This window comes from Lytechinus variegatus, chromosome 8 (assembly GCF_018143015.1).
Source record: "Lytechinus variegatus isolate NC3 chromosome 8, Lvar_3.0, whole genome shotgun sequence".
Classification (NCBI taxonomy): Eukaryota; Metazoa; Echinodermata; class Echinoidea; order Temnopleuroida; family Toxopneustidae; genus Lytechinus; species Lytechinus variegatus.
Genome location: NC_054747.1, coordinates 29,767,737 through 29,787,865, shown reverse-complemented (window position 1 = coordinate 29,787,865; position 20,129 = coordinate 29,767,737). Strand labels below are relative to the sequence as shown.

The window sequence follows — 20,129 nt, the reverse complement described above, 5'->3', positions numbered from 1 at the left end:
AGTGACTTTCAATAATGTGTCATTTTGCAACTTTTTAATTTTGACCTTGCCCCACATTTCAAGACAGTTTACCCCCATGTGAACCATAATCATATAATATAGGGTATCATTTAAAGAAAAATAAATGATCTATTCATTGATATTAATTACACATTGACGTCCAATAAAACCGAGGATGGGTTATCGATCAAAGTCTTCCAAACATTTTTGGAGGAGTTTATATACACAGTGCGTCCCACAAAATAAGATAACCCAGATTTAGCGATGGTTTATCATGACTTAATAATAATAACAATAGACAAATGGCCTATCATTGGAAAGCTAAGTCTCTTCTTTGATTGGATACAAGGTAGAAGATTTCTCATTCACGCATGAGTAAAAATAATTTGAAGAAATGATATCATATACCAACAGTCATTTGGCGGGGTTATCTGAATTTCAAAGAAATCATCACAGTGCTTCAAAATGTCAATATCTGCTCTTTAATTTGGTACTTCGATCTCTGAAAATGGTCGAGAAAAAACAATGTTCTCTTCCTTCGAAACAGTGCTTGTATTTTCAAAGTGTTTTAATCGGGTTCCCACCATAGCTATCGCATGATAACCAAAAGATTTCATGCGAGGCTGATGATAAACAAAACGGAGAGTCGAGTAAGTTTGTAAAAAGCTATATACCTGTAAAACCTCTTCATGTTATAAAATTACTGAAATTCAAGCTTTATAACAAATTAACTAAATCTTGTTATTTTTTGCCATTTTCTGTGATTGAGGTATCAATTTTAAGAGCAGATATTGAACATTTAAAAAAATTGTGTTTTTTAAACCCAGATATCGCGAACAATTGACTTGTTCGCACCCTCTCTTCGATTTTCTTATCACTCATGCGTGAATAAGAAATTACATAAGTTATTACAGACGAAAGGGGAGGCTTTATGATTTAATATGATAGGTCATTTGGAATTTGGCTATATTATTTGTGACTAATTTATGATGAATCATAGATAAGTATTAATTTCGTTTATATACACACACACACACACATATATATATATATATATATAGTTTTATACATATATATATATATATATGTATATGAATGTATGTACAGATATACATATGTATATAAATATATAGTTATACATGTACAACATCTTTTGGCAACTCTTTTTTATTTAAATATTGCAAAGAAATGGATGAAGAGAACAATGGTAGGCGTATAGCTTAAATCAAGGTTCCCCAGAGCTATCTACCTTTTTAGATTAGGGTAGATAGCTCTGGGAACCTTGATTTAAGCTACGCCTACCATTGTTCTCTTCATCCATTTCTTTACAATATATATATATATACATATATACAACAAAAAAGTAAGTCCCCCTAAATCAAATTTCTGTAACTTTAGAACGGAATTATTTTGAGATACATTTCGTAGGTAGTTTTCTACACTCATTAAGCAACTTCTGGGGGGAAATGAGATTGTACAGTTGAGTCATGCTTGAGTAATTAAAGATTGAATTAAAAATGACAATTTTAGGTGAATTTTATGGTGTTACGCTGTTTTACTATCCATCATTTAGGCACTCCACACACAATTTTTATATCGTATGTTCATGGTTGAGTGAGCACAATGTATTGCAGGGGCCGCAGAAGCAGGGGGGAGGCTTCTGCCCCCCCCCCCACGTTTTTCCAAAAGCATGTACAAAAATGTAAAAATGCATGGTCAGTCCCCCCCCCCCCCTGAAAACCGTTCCGCGTCCCCTGTTTGTGAGGTATCATCATCGAAGTGTATGGTATCCTCTACAACTTGTTAGATTATGTCAAAATTTGAAAATGTTGGTGGCTCCCCCAATTATACGCCCCTCACCCATTTCAAAATTCTAGATCCACCATTGATTTGTCCATAAATTCAACTGATCATGCGGAATTGTTGAATAATACGTTTGTTTAGTATAAAGAGTATTCATTCCTAAGTTTTCGATTGTGCTCGCTCAACCATGAAAATGTCTAAAGTTCGAAAAGTGTGTGGTGATAAAATGTTGGATGATGAAAACAACAGCAATTAAATTCACATTTGAAACCGAATTTGCCTCAAATATTCACATTATTACCCTTTAAAATGAGTCTGTGACATTGAAAATACCAATTGTTCCACTTTGATGCGTGCTCACTCATCCATAAATAAACAAATCGACTTCATTTTGCCAAATTCTGTCCATAGGTTGATAAACATTACTGCTACATGATATTGCTAAAGACAGCCATGAAAAAAAACGTCCCACCTATTGAATAAGGGGTTACTTATTCTTAAACATATGTACCCAAGTCTATGAGAGAGGAAGTCAAAATTCTAACAAATATGAAATGAGGGTTTGTTTCATGGACGGTTTTTGTTACTTCTGCCAACAATTATTCCATGAAACTTCGCACATGGCTTCAGAGTAACGCTATCCAAAAGGTGCGCACACCAAAATAACCATTCGAAATGGCACAGAGTGGGGCCAAGGCCTTGAACTTTCTTCTCATTTGCATAAATTTCGAATATTATGTGCTCACTGATGCATTAAGCATCGGAATTTTCATAAAAATCAAATCAATTGAATTAAGTAAGGAGGTTTGTGACAGATATCCATAGCAAAAAATTGCATTTTTTCCAAATAACGTAAAAAGAGCTAATCACATTCCATTGTTCATACAAGCGTGAATGTTTAATTAAACGCCTTTGAATAATTAAAGCATGTTAATTGGTCATGAACATAACGAAAAAATTGAGAAAAAATCATTTTCAGTAACCAAAATGAAACAATACTTGCCTAGGATATTCGAAAATCGTATTTTTTGTTTTCAATAAATGTTCATTGAACCGTGAAACGATGAATATTGTTGCATACTCTCTTTCCTGAAATAACACAAAAAAATGAAATAGATTATAGAAAAATTACCTTTTAAAATTTAAAATTATAGAAACGTTATCTTTTTCGATATAAGACTTCGATTATTTTCAAACCCTCGTAATATGATGATTCTTATTTCATTTTCAGAAGATAAACGGTTGGTTTAACAAGCTTTCGGACTAATGAACCTTCGAAATAATGATTAGGAATAACTCTAAGATTAGTTACGTATATCAAAGACACCTCAACATTTACAGTTTTGACAGCAAACAGGTGAAGAAACAGAGAAGATACATAGAAAACTAACAAAGAAGCAAACAATATGCACTCTATAACTCAGGGTCTTGCTTTTCAGCTGAGTAATCTAGAATACTTTAATAGCATTGCACATCACATTTCTAATGAATATATACATCTTACATTTGGTTAGAGTTTGGAAGACATTGCTTTGGCCTTTAAGCACCATAATACAAGTAGTTACACTGTAAAAAATGAAGTGCTAATTTAGCACTTACAGTGCTTGTGTAATGACTGCACTACGAGTGCTGATTTTCTAGTTTAAATTTAAACTAAAGAATCAGCACTCGTATTGCAGTAACTATGTAAGCACCGAAAGTCCTAAATTAGCACTTCATTTTTTACAGTGTGATATTTTTAGATAATTTGACCTTTTTTTCACAAAAGCTCAAAATTTCGTTGAACAGTCTCCTTCATTCGGTCTCCCATTTCATGAAAAGTTGCTATAATATCAAGCCTTGCTGGAAAGTAAGCTATAATGGCAACAGTTATTATTTTTTCTTCCAATAAAAAGTGATATTACAGCAAGAGCTGCTAACAAAGCATTTGGTTTTATGTGAATTCGTCAGCGTTCATTCGAACCGTCGTATCACACATACGACGCGTCGCGACGGTCAAACCCATTTCAGAGAAAGTCAACTTCAAAGTTTATCATAATTTGCACACTTAGCTCTCCAGCCTCACAACATATTTATTGCTTGAAAAATAGATAGTTGGAAAGACCAAGAAAATTGCTTGAAATTGGTATCTTTATTTTTACACAAAAGTGAGGATCTGAGAAAAGATGGCAAAAGAGCTACATGCTTGTAATTTCGGTTCGAGTGCATTAGATTTTCCCTGTACAAAAACCCATTTCAATGCGCGCGAACAGTGAAAACGTATCGCTTTTCACGTCTAAAGTCAATGCAGTGCCAATTGAAGTGACGGTCAGTCAACACGTCGTATCGCTCTGTTACAGTAAACGTTCCCAATGGGATTTGCGCATTTTATTTGAAATTTGTATGACATCGCCGTGAAAATCCTTTTATAGCTCAGAGAATATAATAGATTGCTGCCTAAAAATTTAGTTATTAATAGAATAGGACTTGTACGTTCCTCTTCTGCAAAAAATCTTAAAATTTATTCTTTTTAACCAATAGAAGTATTCTGTCACTATGAAATAAATTAATTTTGTCTAATTGTCAAATGATATGTATAATATAATAATATAAAAGCAGGGCCCGCTAGGAGAACAGTTTTCGTAACTGAACTGGCTACACTGAGAAAATATGCCGCTATTATTATTATTATTATCATTATTACAGGGCAAAATATATGAACAATACCTTTGAAGAATAAAATATGAGTTGTATTCAGCCGAAAATAATGTAATGATTGTCCATCATGTCCATGGACCATTTTGCAACATATCTTGTTGATTACATTCATAAAAAACATGATTTTAACATTGTAGATTCTCAGGTTCCCAGAAAACCTGCAGTATGAAAGACAAGTAATGAAAAATCACTATTTACACATGTGATTACTTCATACATATTTACACTTCATTAAATACATTCATTAACTGTACAACTAAAAATAGAAATCAACAATTAAAAAAATCTCTTTGTATATTCCACATTTGCACATTAAACATATGGCATCATCATAACAACAATATAGTTTATAATTATTCATTTGTGACGTAATGCATCTTCGCGGAATGTCAGGTTGAAACCTCGTTTACTTCCTCATTCCATTGTGAAAAAGGTGGCGAAGATTGCTGCAATGTAATTGGATGACTACGATGACGTGGTGTCGACGACATCTGAAGATCCACTCAATAAATTTTCCAAAAAAAATCCTATTTGTTATAATAGAGTTTGTAAATACTCGTCCATGTAATTTTCTTTTGTGAAAAAAAAATGTTGGAAGATATAATGTCACAATATCCAAGAACAGTTCAGTTATCACCCGATTCCAAATTATCGCTTAAAACACGAATCGTTGCAGTCGACTTTAAGTGCACTTTGGAAAGGGCATGGTGTCCATATCACGGAAGGAAACTGAATAAACATGGCGATACCAATTGTCAATGAAGATAAAAAGAATTATTGTTCATTCGTCCGGTGTAGAGTTCCCATCGTACGTGTATTCATACAGACGTTCATCAAAGTCATCGAGGACAAGATAGTTCTATTATAGGGAAGAAAGGAAAGGTGTCATCGGATTAAAAAAAATGTGATTAGATTTAAAATTGTTATATATTGTTTTATATGTTTACATATAAAACAAACATAATGTGGCAAGAAAAGCGAGTTCAAAACTATAATCCTTTAAAGAGAATGATGATAACTTCATGTTCATTTCTGCAAAACTGATTGATAACAACCGCAATGAGGAGTAAGAGAAGAAAGAAATTACATACGTATACAATAATTTGCAAATTGCTTCTTTATTATCTTTAGGACTTATGTCCTTTTTCTGAAATAACAGTCATCATATCAATAAGTCAAAACTGAAAAAAATGGAAAATATGAACAGGAGATTAGGAGAAGAAACAAGATAGGAAAACAAATCAAGTAGTAGAAGCAAAATCACTTACCCCGGACTCAATCAATATTGTTTCTAATCGATTTCTTAATTGATCGAATGTAGGCCTCAATTTATTTTCCTCTCTCCAGCACTCTAGCATAATAGAGTATCTGCAAAGGGAAAAGATAAAGGAAAGATGGAATCATTTCTCTTGTTCCTACCTTTCGACATGTTCGACTATGTTTCATATGGCAAATGCTTAAACACAGTTACGAGGCTGTTTAGTATTACTTCGTTACCTATGTGCCAAAGTTGCATACTTTACAAGTTGTATAATGCTATTTAGCCTAATTAAATTTAGGTTAACTTTCAATGCTTCCTCGGCCACTGTGGGAAAAGCGCCGCCTACAGTCTCGCTATGCTATGCAGGCGAGTAAAAAGAAATAGGGCCTACTGCAAAGACACTGTATGTAGACCTTCCTGCAGTAGTGAGGGTTTTTTTCGTATTACGACGCAGAACCGATTCAAGACCACAGTTAATGCAATGAAATGCCCGTCAGGGGCCCGTTGCAAAAAGAGTGGCGTTTAAACGCAAACCAAACAATCAATCGCAAGTCCCAAATGCGCATTGTTGATTGGTTGAAAATCAAGTTGCGCATGATTTTTTGAGTTGCGATTGATTGCAACTCTTTTTGCAACGGGCCCCAGATGACATTCAGATGACAAAGAGGGGCTTGGAGGTCTTTGTTGAAAATAAGTGAACCGGAAAAGCAGGTTCGTTCAAAGATTCGAAGCTGACAAAAAATGTCAAGTTTGTCGATTGCCAGAGTTCAAGACAAAACTTCCGTTTTGATTCACCAATTTTCGACAAAGACTTCTTGGTCGCTCTTTGCCATGACAAGCACTTGACAAAGTTTTGTATTTGTTTTATAAACGGTTTTGCATAGCGGTGCGAATCCCCAACACCTACCCCCATTGACTAACCAGGAACATCACTTGCTTAACTCCTTTTTCACCTGTCATTACCCTCCTAAAAATGGACATTGTTTTTAACAAAGAAACGTAGAGGGCGTCAACACTTTGCTGACGTTCATTTTTCCTTCCTTACATGTCTTCACTGCAATGTTCTGGTCGAGGCATCCTGTAGCCCTTCTGAAGGTCTTTGATCAACTTCTTACTCGGGACTCCAGGATATGGGTAGGATCCTAGTGGGAAAAAAAGGTTTTTGTCAGACGTAGCTCTTTGTGAAATACCCCAGTCTGAGACTCATAAATGAAATTAAACAAGTACACACATAGTTACTAAGAATATTCACAGCCAGGGTGACCAGATTTCACAAAATGAAATACGCGACAATTGACAAACGAAGATCAACAAAGAAGTAAGCCCACACAAAATATAGCTAGGACTAGACTTGTGAAAAAATATAAGGAATTGGAAGGGAAGGCGAATGAAATGAAGGAGAGAAAGAAAAGAGATGATTGAGAAGGAAAATAAAGGAAAACCGAAAAAATAACAGAAAGTTAGAATAAAAGACCGGGATGAAAGAAATAATAAAAGAGATAAAAAAAAGGGTTTCCGTCATTCTTTAAATGAATATAGAAAGAAAGATAGAAAGAAAGAAAGGAAGGGAAGATGAATAAATGTCTGAAAGTCAAAATAAACGAGAGAATTAAAGGGGGAGGTAAGAAAAAGAATGAGGAAAGAAATAACGAAGGAAATAAATATGTTTCCTTCATTATTTGAAACTGGAAGGAAGAAAGGGAAAGAACGAAACGAAAGAAAGAATAAGGGAATAGAATAAGAAGGGAAAAAATAAAGAAAGGAATAAGGGAAGAATGAAGGGAGGGGAGAACGAAAAAAAAGAGAAAATAATGGAAGGAGAGAAAGAACGAAAAGAAACAGGAGACGAAGAAAGAAGGAAGCCAAGGTAATTATAAGGAAAGAAAGAATGAAGGAAATAAAAAAGGATATTTGATATAAATAAAGATAGATGGAACAAAAAAGGGCAAGCAGAAAGAATAGGGTATATATAAAAGAAAGAAAAGGGAAAAGTTCAAATTTCAAATAAACCAAAAATCCAATCATCTAATAAAAATCATAATTTCATTTGGTGTTTTTGAAAATGTATTTTTGAAATTTAAAAACTAAAATGTTTTAGAAATAAATAAAATTTCAAAGTGAAACATATTGTCAAAATTAAAAATTAGATGAAACATCGCGGCATCGTGCACACAAAGACTCAAAACGCAAGCTGAAACAACAAGATCTATAAAAAGCCAATAACTTGTTCCTCCAATGACATCATTAATCTGAGAATACATAGTATAATTATAAGAATTTCCCGCCGATTTTGTGATTATTTTGGTGGAAAAACTGTTTATCATGTGAGATTGTTTTCACCATTGAGGAGTTGCTTCGATCCTACATGTCTAGTATAGCTAGTAGCCTGCCACTCACAGGCCAGTTCGTTTGCAATGTATTGGGTTAGCAAGAAATCAGAACTTGCAAAAGTTTACAGTTATCGATTTAATTGTTGTCCCTGCTTGTCAGCTGTTGGTTATCTAATGAAAATTCGTCACTTGTAAATGTATTAACTACATTTTGTTCAATATTCTAAAATACGGGACAAATAGGTGTCCCGGGAAGGGTTTGTCGGGACGCCGGGACACAGGAGCAAAATACGGGACAATCCCGGGAAATACGAGACGTCTGGTCACCCTGTTCACAGCATTTCTGTTTATTTTAATGTAGGATAGAAGAGTTATGTTAATTAAATGCCTTGCTCACGGCCAATGGATGCCGAGGCAGGGGAATGAATTCAAACCCTAGGCTTACATGTGTCTAGTCCGGCACTTAGACCAACCACTCGGCCACGGCACATCTTTATCTAATCTTGACAATCATTTCACTAAATACTCGATGTATGGTCCTACAGATGTGGGGCTCTTGTCCCCCCCCCAAAAAAAAAAAAAAAATAATAATAATAATAAATAAAAAGTTTACAAGATAAAAAAAAGGAGAAAAGGAAAGGGATAAGGGTGAAATATATCATTTCGTGTATATTCTGCAAAAATATATCATAAACTTGGATTTTTTGTAATAGAAATATCGACATTTTTGCTCGCTTGATCGCAACGTCCCATTAGTTACACGCAATACGCCCTACTCAGCCCACTAATTTTTTTTTTGCCTCACTAAGCTACTGAGTCAATGTAAAGATTTTATTTGTCATTATTCTGTCACTGATGATGGGTTATATAATAACCTAGATTATTCAGGATCACCACTATCTTAAAGGACAAGTCCACCCTAATGAAAAGTTGATTTGAATAAAAAGAGACTAATCCCACAGGCATAACAGTGAAAACTTCATCAAAGTCGGACGTACAATAAGAAAGTTATGACATTTAAAATTTCGTTTCGTTTCACAAAACAGCACATCCTGATCAGCACGCAAATGAGGAAACTGATGATGTCATCCATTCACTATTTCTTTTGTACACTGTAAAAAATGAAGTGCTAATTCAGCACTTACAGTGCTTGTATAGTGACTGCACTACGAGTGCTGATTTTCTAGTTTAAATTTGAACTAGAAAATCAGCACTCGTAGCGCAGTCACTGTACAAGCACTGGGAGTGCTAAATTAGCAAATAATTTTTTTACAGTGTATATTATCATATGAAATATTCTAGTTTTCCCCTCGTCGTCAAGTGAAACAACGATTAATTCCTCCCTGAATATGTGGAATAAGTTTTGTTTAATACTATGTGGCTCAGTCAGGTTGGTCCTGACTCCCAGTTTGCAAACGAGTATTCTTCACGGTAATGCTAATCGTATTCAAACTTAGACTAACGGGGTACAAGTTTCCAAACATTTTTATTTCCCTTTTATAACTTTCTTTTTCGCGCCTTCGATGAGTCCGTACAGCGCAGAATAATTTATGCATATGTTTTTTGCCATAATTTATATAACTCGGTATATTGATATTATTATCACAATTATTATTATCATGATTGTAATTATCATCATCGTCGTCATCGTCATCATCATTATTATTATTATCATTATTATTACTGTTAAGTTTTGCCATAGGAGGCCTCCGTGACACTCACCTATTGTAACTATTTCCCACATAAGCGCAGAATAATTTATGCATATGGTTTTTGCCATAATTTATATAACTCGGTATATTGATATTATTATCACAATTATTATTATCATGATTGTAATTATCATCATCGTCGTCATCGTCATCATCATTATTATTATCATTATTATTACTGTTAAGTTTTGCCATAGGAGGCCTCCGTGACACTCACCTATTGTAACTATTTCCCACATAAGAACACCGAACGACCAGACGTCACTCTGAATCGTATACACATTATCAAGAAGCGATTCCAATGCCATCCAACGAATAGGAACTCGACCCTGAAACATTAAACAAATCGATAAGAAATTAAACAATGAAATGGCATCAATAAGCTGGTTGGCGTTTTAGTGTATAGCAAAAGCTTTAAAGAGCAATTAATAAATATCTAATAATAAAGAACAGCATACTTGTTTTCCTACCTGTGTTTTTCTTTGGTAGACCCCGCCATTCATGACGTCACGTGCTAACCCGAAATCTGAAAGTTTACATACGCCATCACGAGACAATAAAATATTTCGTGCAGCCAGATCTCTGTGGATACACTGGAAAGTAAAAAAACACACACACAAATAATAACGAGACGAGTGATACGATCAAATGATTTTATCCTTATCATAACATTTAGTCACTGATCATTGAAATACGGAAACGGTCTCAAAGAGAATAATTTCAAATCCGGCCATTAATGAGCCTAAATCCAACGATTGTTTTAAGAGGGGAACCGCAGTTTTTATTTTCTTAGACGTTCAAAGATTGCGACATTTATCATTATGTTCTAATACTTCACAGCTTATGATTGTTTTTATAAAAACATACTGGGACATTTTGTGCATAATTATTGTTTATGATGTATAATCATTATTTTTGTGTGTTATTATTGCATTCCGTTTAAGGAATATTTCCTTAAAGTAACTTTATCGTAGTTGTTAAAAAACATAAAAATATACTCAAATAAAATAGAATGTATAGTACATTTACCATCATCGAGGCGAGATATGCCATGCCATTGGCAATCTCGTATGCATATCTAATAAGATCTGTAGGGGAGAGAGTTGTGCGCATGCTCGTTCTGTGCATCTCGAAATCTTCGACTCGTTGTCTGCTACTGCGCAGGTGCGAAAGTAGGTTGCCGTTTGGCAGGTATTCCATGATTATTAAAGGTGATTCATCTAAATAGGAAAAAATGTTCTAACAGGTTATTGAAAATAGAAGATGAAACCAGGGAGTGATTTTCCATTTTTTTTTCTTTTGGGGAGGATTTTTTTCTTCTTGTTTTGGCATACGTTCTTTGCTCTAAATAATTTCACAGTATTGTGCATAACCTATTAGGCATGAAACCCAAATTCGATATATCCTTAACTCTTTAACCGAAGATACAGTCATAAATCGCATATTATAGTCATTATCACATTGACTTATCGAAATTAAGCAATATAATGACTAAATGATTTCCTTACGTTCTTGCAATGGATTGGGGCACAAACATTGACATATATTATTCACGATAGGAACATATTTAATGATATTATGAATATCATTAATACCCTGTTTACAGATGACTGCATTTCTTATGTTCAATCAATCGTACAAAGCACATGTCTAATCAACCACCTCGCGTTAACAAGCTCCAGGATAACTTACACCCATCTTTAGTACAGCATCCAAAGAGTGTGACGATGTTGGGATGAGGTTTGAGGAGTTTCATGACCGATAATTCCTTCAGTAAATCTTGATGATCCAATCCGGTTGCATCCTCTGTAAACAAAGAGAATAAAACAGAAATGCTGTTTGAAACAGGGGAGTCGTCACAGGAGGCAGCGAGCATCCTCACCCCATCTACTCTATGATTTTTTTTAGTATTTAAAAAAAAGGGGGAATCGAGAAACTGTAGAATAAAAAAAGAAAATAGAGTGTAAAAACAAGAGGTCTGATACAGTTGTTTAACTCTATAATATACCCATATATTAATCATTCAGGCTCGTCTAGCCCCCCCCCCCCCCTATCAAACATAGCATGTTTTTTTACTATTTCGAAACTACAGTAGGTCTTTCGAAATGCAAAGAATGGTCCTTACACCAGCAGAAATGCAATTCAGGCATAATGAAAATAAAAGTCCTTTCGCTATTCGTATCTCGCACCCATGCATTCATGTGTAGAACTATCATACCTTTTAGCATTTTGATGGCGACGACTGTCTTGCAAGCAGGCTTTATGATCCCTTCCGCGTCCCCTCTGACTACCTTCCCGAAAGAACCAGTCCCGACTACCGCTCCGATCACCAGTCGTTCCCGGGGGAATTCAAACTCCTTGCCCATGGAGCTCATAGATCCCGAATGGACTCCAGGATCGTAATGCTAACGAAACAAACAAGAAGAATGATTATTTATCGTATTTTCTGGATCAAGGAAAAGACAAAATTGTCCATCTCGTCATCCCGTTGGCTAAAATTTATACGCCCGTATTGCGCAAAAAATTGTAATAGGTAATACCTTGAAATGAGATAATACGACTTCTATATCGTCAGTAGATTACAAACAGGATTATAAATTTGTTCATCATCATCACCGCCACCACAATCATCATCTGTGTCATTACCGTCATCATCCTCATCCTCGTCCACATCCTCATCATCATTATCATCATTACCATAGAGTGCCACCATCATTATCATCATCTTTTCCACTATCCGATTGCCTAAGGCAATTAGACCACGAATGGACATCAGGAAATGCCAAAGAAACATACAATAGTAATGATTATCTATCACATTTTCTGGATCAAGATAAAGACATAATTGATGCAAAATTGAATTTAAAACTATCCGAAACTTGGAAGTCAATTGTATGCTTTCGGGTTTTGGGGGTCGTACTTTAAAATTACGCATTACAAATTTTACGTCTTCTGTAGATAACAAGTTTATCCTTATTATTCATCAATATCATGATCATCATTATCAACATCATCATCTTAATCATCAACATAATTTTTATCATCATCAGCATCATCACAACTATCATTAATCATAACTATCATCATCATCATCGACATCATAGTCATCATCATCATCATCATCATCATCGTCATCTCATCCTCTCTTCTTCTTCATCCGCATCATTTTTGGTTTTAAGGATGTTTTAATTGTATTCTCTCAAATCAAAATACACATTCACATTCCATAAACAAGTTGTACAAATTATCTGAAACACGATTAGAAATTTTACAATAAATCCATATCCCATATAATTATTTAAATTATACACCAAACTTCAAAGATACTGTACATTTATGCGCTTCAACAATTACAAAATTAAATATTAACAAGATGTATCAAATGCTAAGAGAGAAAAAAAACAGTGATAAAAAAGTGATGTCCAGGGTTCCCAGCTTTTCAAGAAAACAAATTCCCTGCCTTTTCTCTGATGAAGTTCAAAAATTCCCTGATAATTATTCAAACCCATTCCCAGTTTTGCAAGTGTTTGCAAGTTGTTTCAGTAAACTACATGTCTTTTCAGTATAAAAACAACGATGTTAAACTAATTTGTACCACCATAACCAGTCATTCAATGGATGTTGTTTTGATACGCAACAAAATATACCAGAGTCTGACTGACTTCCATGATTTCGATTTGGGGGTTGATGAAAATTCCTTGATTTTCCCCTCATATTAGGCATTTTCCCCTGATTTGAGGTATTTGTTGTCAACTTCCCTGATTGTTCCCTGACTAGAAGAAAGTAAAATAATTTTCCCTGAAGGGCTGGGAACCCTAATCTTCTACCATCATCATCACTATCATCGCAATCATCGACATCATAGTCCTCATCATCATCACTATCATTATCGTTATCATCATGGTTGCTCTTTATCACCATCACCAACAGCACATCATCATTAGTATCATCGCTATCAATTTCAACATCCGCATACATCCTATAACACCATCATCGCCATAATTACACTGATTTACGGTATGGCCATTATCATTAGCATCAGCAGGGGTGGAAATCACTCCCAAAAGGTAAGGGGGACGAGGGCCTGGAAAATTTGACAGGAACCCCCCCCCCCCCGCCAAAAAAAGAAGTAATTTCGACGAAAATAAAGTTGACAAGAAAACAAAAAATAAAAGGTTATCATGCTAAAAGTAAGGTCATGCTGTCCTAAATACATGTTTTATTTCGATTTGGAGTGATGAATTTCTGACCATCATAAAAGACCAGAAGTAGTAGGGGACATTTGATATTGTGTCCGCCCTACTATTTTGAGTTGGTGTACACGTCCCCCTGCCCCACCCCCATTTCCGCCCATGAGCATCAGCATTGTCTGATGTATATGCCCTGTCACACCCATAAAGAACCGACTCCAAACCAATCATACGTCATTCAAACATAAATATCACATAACTCTGATCGGCCGGGTGTCGGTCTCTGGGTGTGACTGCTACGTTAGGCTTACATTCACAACACTGACTGGGCGCATCTGGATCGATGAAGACTCGCTGTAGATGGATCCACTGAAACGATAGAGCTCCTCCTCCATCTCCTTCAGTGGGAACAGAACAAGAAAATCCAACGTGAAAAACCATTAGCAGAAAGGGGCCTTTTCACAATGCCTAATGATACTACCATTCGACATATTGGGATAGTTACTCTGAAATAACGGCATTGGATATATAAAAAGTGAAGGAGCCCCTACCCCCAATCATGTCATCTCCTTCGGAACAAGGTAATCAAGCGTGAGAATTACAAAAGGGCTCAAAGAGATTGCTTAGTAATGTTATTTTAGCTAATATACTTAGCTTCTCCGAAATGCAAGTTAACAGTTCAATGATTATTTTCTTTCTAAATAGGTCTATAACCTGCACACATGCATTTATATCAATAGATATGAGTCGTATGGCTTCATGAAAAATAGGATGTACTCAAGACTGTACTGTATTCAAAATGTATGAGTGATGTTAGCAAAACAAAACAAAAATGTTCCGTTTATAGTTATAATATACACATTACTATATTTTCACCTTTTTTCAATCTTTATCATAATTATCATCACGATATTAGCAATATCATCGTAAGTTCCATCCAGCCATTAAACTTCTATTGCAATTATTTTCATTATCATCAGCGTCATTATTGTCATTATCTTTATCGTAATCATCATCATCATTATCATCATGATTTGGTTCACCACCAGCGCCATTCTCCTCGTCCTCTTCCTCCTCCACACATTAGTATCTCCGTGTTTGTAGGTTTCCAAGCGGTCGGTCAGCAAGGTCATGGACCTTTGCAATGGGTCCACGGGTCGGTCAAGGTACTTACGTCTGGTGGATTTCGCTGACGCCGTTTCTGCCATTTCAACAATGGCATCGATGAAGCGAAGAAGATCAGCAAACCGCCCAGGAACATTGCGAGGATGGCGCCTACGATGATGGGAAATGGGGACATCCCCTTCTTCGTTTTCTTCCCTCCCTCTGGTAAGGTGGGCATGGGTGTCGAAGGGTCGAACCGTCCCGGGTTTCTCGCCCGGACTTCCGGATCCACATTGCGTGTTGCAGGGAGATTTACTCCCGAGGTGCTAGCTAAGAGTCGTTAGAGGGGGTGGGGTCGTTTTAAACAAAAAGGGGGAATCAGATAAACAGATTCATGACAATTCATAAACAACGAATAAATAATACACTCAGGAATATTGTCTAAATTTGCCTGCAGACCTTCCTTAGTGCTATATACAGAACAAAAGCTGAAATGGAAGCTAAATACTATGCAACGAAATGTCATGATTACAATGACAACTACACTTCTTTCTTTTTAATGTTTGTCAATATAAATGAAAATATGAATATATATGTATAAATGTGTATAATGATCTAAATTGAAATGAGAACGGATGTTATGGTAGATTGACTGAAAGTAGATGACTATAATCAAACACAAAATGGGAGGATGTGGTTTGGTAATATTAACATGCTTTTACCAAATAAAATACTAAAAGAAACACATGATTCAAGAAACGAATGATTCAACTGTTTTCCCACCGGTATATTACTATATTTAAGGGATAATAATTATAAACAGTTCCTTATCAAACGATACATTTACATTTCCTTTCTGCAAAAAAAAAATCTAAACAAATTTGATTTTGAATAGATTGCGCTTTCACTTTTGTTATGATTACGAACGGGAAGAATGGTGTATCATGATACTTGTTATCCAGATTGAAAATAATCAACCAGTTGTAATTGAAATATTATTTTGTTGTAACTGAAATATACTAATATGTGTACCAGGCATGGGGTATGAAGCGGGAGCTAGAGGTGACGTCATCATTGATCGTGTAGGCCCAGCCGTTCGAAACGATGTAGGTTCAACGGGTACCTGTTGATCAGACGCTGCAGAAAGATCAATGAATACCAGCAATAAACCAACTTTACTACAAAAAATAAACAGCAAAGCATAACATTCCGAATACTTTATATTTTACCCATCATTCCCTTATCTGTAGCCTACTATAACTATATAATTTATATACATACTTATGTACATATATATATAAATGCATTAAGTTTTTAGTTCCACGTTTGTTCTTTTGAACAACATACATGACATATGATATCAACCAGGTCAATTTTGAATGACTCCGATGCATTTTTACTAAAAGTAAACATGATTAACGGCGATTGGTTCCAAGCTTTCGGAATCAAGTTTTTTCTACTCATGTATTTGCAATCATGAACATAACAACATAAAGCTATGAGAAAAAGCACATACCAAAATGAGCAAATGAAAATAAATCTATCGTGACTATAGTCACAAACTGAAGCATAATACATTCCTATAAATAATGACAATGGAATAAAGTTAGTAGAAAACAAGAATGCGAACTCGATCTATGCTAGAAGGAATTACTAAGTTATGGCATCCCTTAGATATATATGACTTTTAAAACTTTTCAAAATTGAAATGGATATAGAATATGGATTTAATAAATCGAAGAAACAAAGACAAGAATATTATTAAAGAGAAACAGCAATCAGAATGAGTAGAAGCTTAAAAAAAGAAATATGCATTTAACTAGTCAGTCCTCTAATGTGTTATTTCAATGATGCTTGAAATAGTTGAATAAACTAAATACTGTACGCGTTACACTTTCACAACCACAATCACAACCATGATCAGCGCTGTTGGGTTATTGCTATTGTAATATGCTCCATCGGTGTCGTTAGCGTGACGGTGGCATCCCATTAAAGACCCCCCCCCTAAAAAAATGCACAATGCCTATGATCAGTGGAGAGGCCAGGGTCTATTGGGGGTGTAGAGGCCGGCCTATATTTAAAAAAAAAGTTATGCCAAACGACCTGTTTGCCTCATTTGCGCATTTCATTATCTTCTCTTCCATTTTCTCCGGCTTTTATTTCACTGTTTCCCTTTTCTTTTCCCCCACTTCTTCACTACTTGAAAGAAAAATGGAAGCTGCCCCTACCAGTAGCGTAACCGCTATTATCTGATGTGGTTTACGTTATTTTAAAGGTTGTATTTTTATCTTGTAGACTAAGATGTATTGTTATGACAGAAATGTAACTGACTCCTGCTGAAGGCACCTGAAGAAAAGCATCCAAAAAAGAAAAAAAAACAACAGAAGAGAAGAGAACAAACCAGTTTCATTAATCAACGAAATTAATACAGACCAGCAGAACAACAAAACGAAGAAAATATTTAAACTGCAAGATGATAAGTAGCCTGATCAGAACAATATTGTGAAATGTGTGAGAGAAAATTCGAAAAATGTATGGATTTTTGTTAGTAAAAACATTCAATAGCGCATGCATGTTAACGATTATAGCCTAGATGACACCTATACTGGTACATGAATAAAAAGGGACCCTATGAAACACGACGGGGATATGACTGATTTAGAAGCAGGTTTGAGAACGTGGAAAACACAATTTAAGGGATTGTCTGGGCTGAAAATATTTATCTTAATAAATAGAAAAAAATCACAAAGCAAAATGCTGAAAATTTCATCAATATCGGATAACAAATAACTAAGTTATTGAATTTTAAGTTTATAAATATATTGTGAAAAGACTTATATGCACATCGTCATGAATATTCATTAGATGTGCCGATGACGTCACATCCCCACTTTTTTCTTGTTATTACACGAAATTATAAATGTCCCATTTTTTCATACATGTGTAAATGATGTGTCTCCGTTAAGATGAAAAAAGTTGCGGCAATAAAATATTAATGCACTTAATCAGTCGTCAATCCAATTGTTCTAGTTCTTGGTAGAAAAGTTTGAATAAGCTTAATATCATATGATGAAATACAAAAGAACAAGTGGGGATATGACATCATCAGCCTACTTAATGGTTATTCATGATGACATGTCTAGAACTGTTTCACCGGAAAATTGAAAATGTTTAAAATTCAATTACTTCGTTACATGTTATCCGATTTTGATCAAATTTTCCGCATTTTGCACTGTGAATATTACTCTATTAAGGTAGAATGGTCTCCAGCCTGGACCATCCCTTTACGTATGTAGGCCATACCAACTAACACGCAATGTAATCCTTTTTAGAGCAATAATGTTTTGTACGAATGATGACATCAAGAAAGTAAACGAAAAACGTCCTCCAAATAATAATAATACATAATTTTTCGTGTTGGAGCGCACGGAAAAGTTTGGTTTTTTTTCATGGGGAGACATTTTCTGGGGCCCGTTGCAGAAAGAGTTGCGTTTAAACGCAAGTCAAAAAATCAATCGTAAGTCAAAAATGCGCGCTGTTGATTGGTTGAAAATCAAGTTGCGCATGATATTTAGAGTTGCGTTTGATTGCAACTCTTTCTGCAACGGGCCCCTGATGTCATTGTATGTCTTCCAATGCTTAAGAACATGTATCTGCATTGCATATTATAAAATTACCAGGTTGTCCTCAAATATTTTCTTGGGGAACCCCCCCCCCCCCCCCCCAGTCGCATCCCGGATAGACGTCTTATCTAGGATCTGGGTCCCTTTTATGAAGACTTATTACATTTACAAATATGTTTGTATTTTAGAAATTACTATCAGCCAATCAGATTGAAATATATCAGTAGCTTATAACTGTTATTGACAATGTGTTGTTATAACAAGTTTTATGAAACGGACCCCTGATATGACAAAGGCTATCAATATATTACGAAATCAACAATGTTCTTTTCCGCAATTTGTTGAAATAAGCTACTAATAATAACTAACTTTCTTAAGCTACTAATAATAACTAACTTTCTAGAGAGCCAAAGCTCTCTAGAAAGACAATTTTTAATTGCGATAAATATCTACTCTGATAATTAAAGCAATATATTTCTGTCAAAAAGTGATATCATACTCCCGTAGAATAAGATGACAAAAGATGCGTCTCTTATAATCCTCAGTTTTTAGTCGTTGATCAAGCTTAATAATTTTTTTTTTTCTTTTGGATGGGGAATGATTATTTGATAATATGTATAATAATTACACACATATTATCAAACAATGTATATAAAAAAGTGGAGCGCCTCTGGCAGTCTTGCCTGCATTTCACTAGACAATATGGCAGCAATTCTGACTTTGAAAAACAACTATTGAATATTTTTGTTTTAATACAATTCGTATTATAATAAAATACGGTCAATGACCCTAATAGAACTTTGACCATGATCATATGATCTGAATCTCATGCAGGATGTTCAATGATACATGATTCCTCTTTCATAAACTTGACCCATAAGCTTTCAAATTTATGATGACAATTTTGCAAATTCCCTGGCCAAAGTTCATTGACCCTAAATAAACTTTGACCTTGGACAGATGGCCTGAAACCTGCACAGGATATTCGCTGATACTTGATTGCTCTTATATCTAAGTTTCATTAACTGGATCTATAAACTTTCAAAGTTATAATGGCAATTTAACAAATACCCAAACATGGCAAAAAAATCATTAATCCAAGATGACGTTCAACCTTGGTTATGTGACTTGAAACTCGAACAAAATGTTAAGTGTTAATCTATTACCATAATCTCCAAGTTTGATTAACAAGATCCATAAACTCTCAAATTTATGCTTGCAATTCAACAAATTTCCCCAACATGGGCAAAATACAAGATAACCTTTGATCGCAATTATGTGACTTGAAACTCAGACCGAATGTTTAGTGTTATACCATTACCCTTATGTCCATTCATGAACTAAATCCATTAACTTTTAAAGTTATGATGTCATTTCAAAAACTTAACCTTTGTTAAGATTACAATGTT

At 34.9% G+C, this 20,129-nt stretch overlaps 1 protein-coding gene across 2 annotated transcripts in view; it reads right to left on the bottom strand.

Annotated features, from left to right (window-relative positions):
• Positions 1 to 3,240: 3,240 nt before the first annotated feature.
• The window catches only part of LOC121420312 (ephrin type-B receptor 3-like), a 43,492-nt gene continuing 26,603 nt past the window's right edge, over positions 3,241 to 20,129 (bottom strand). For both annotated transcript variants that reach the window (XM_041614897.1, XM_041614898.1), the window contains 11 exons: positions 16,130 to 16,234; positions 15,168 to 15,427; positions 14,305 to 14,391; positions 12,022 to 12,208; positions 11,496 to 11,609; positions 10,833 to 11,023; positions 10,274 to 10,396; positions 10,021 to 10,132; positions 6,807 to 6,903; positions 5,769 to 5,868; positions 3,241 to 5,359 (listed from right to left, as the gene is read on the bottom strand). In XM_041614897.1, the coding sequence (XP_041470831.1) occupies positions 5,282 to 5,359; positions 5,769 to 5,868; positions 6,807 to 6,903; positions 10,021 to 10,132; positions 10,274 to 10,396; positions 10,833 to 11,023; positions 11,496 to 11,609; positions 12,022 to 12,208; positions 14,305 to 14,391; positions 15,168 to 15,427; positions 16,130 to 16,234 (1,454 nt within the window). In that variant the 3' untranslated portion in view covers positions 3,241 to 5,281. The remainder of the gene's footprint in view (positions 5,360 to 5,768; positions 5,869 to 6,806; positions 6,904 to 10,020; positions 10,133 to 10,273; positions 10,397 to 10,832; positions 11,024 to 11,495; positions 11,610 to 12,021; positions 12,209 to 14,304; positions 14,392 to 15,167; positions 15,428 to 16,129; positions 16,235 to 20,129) is intronic.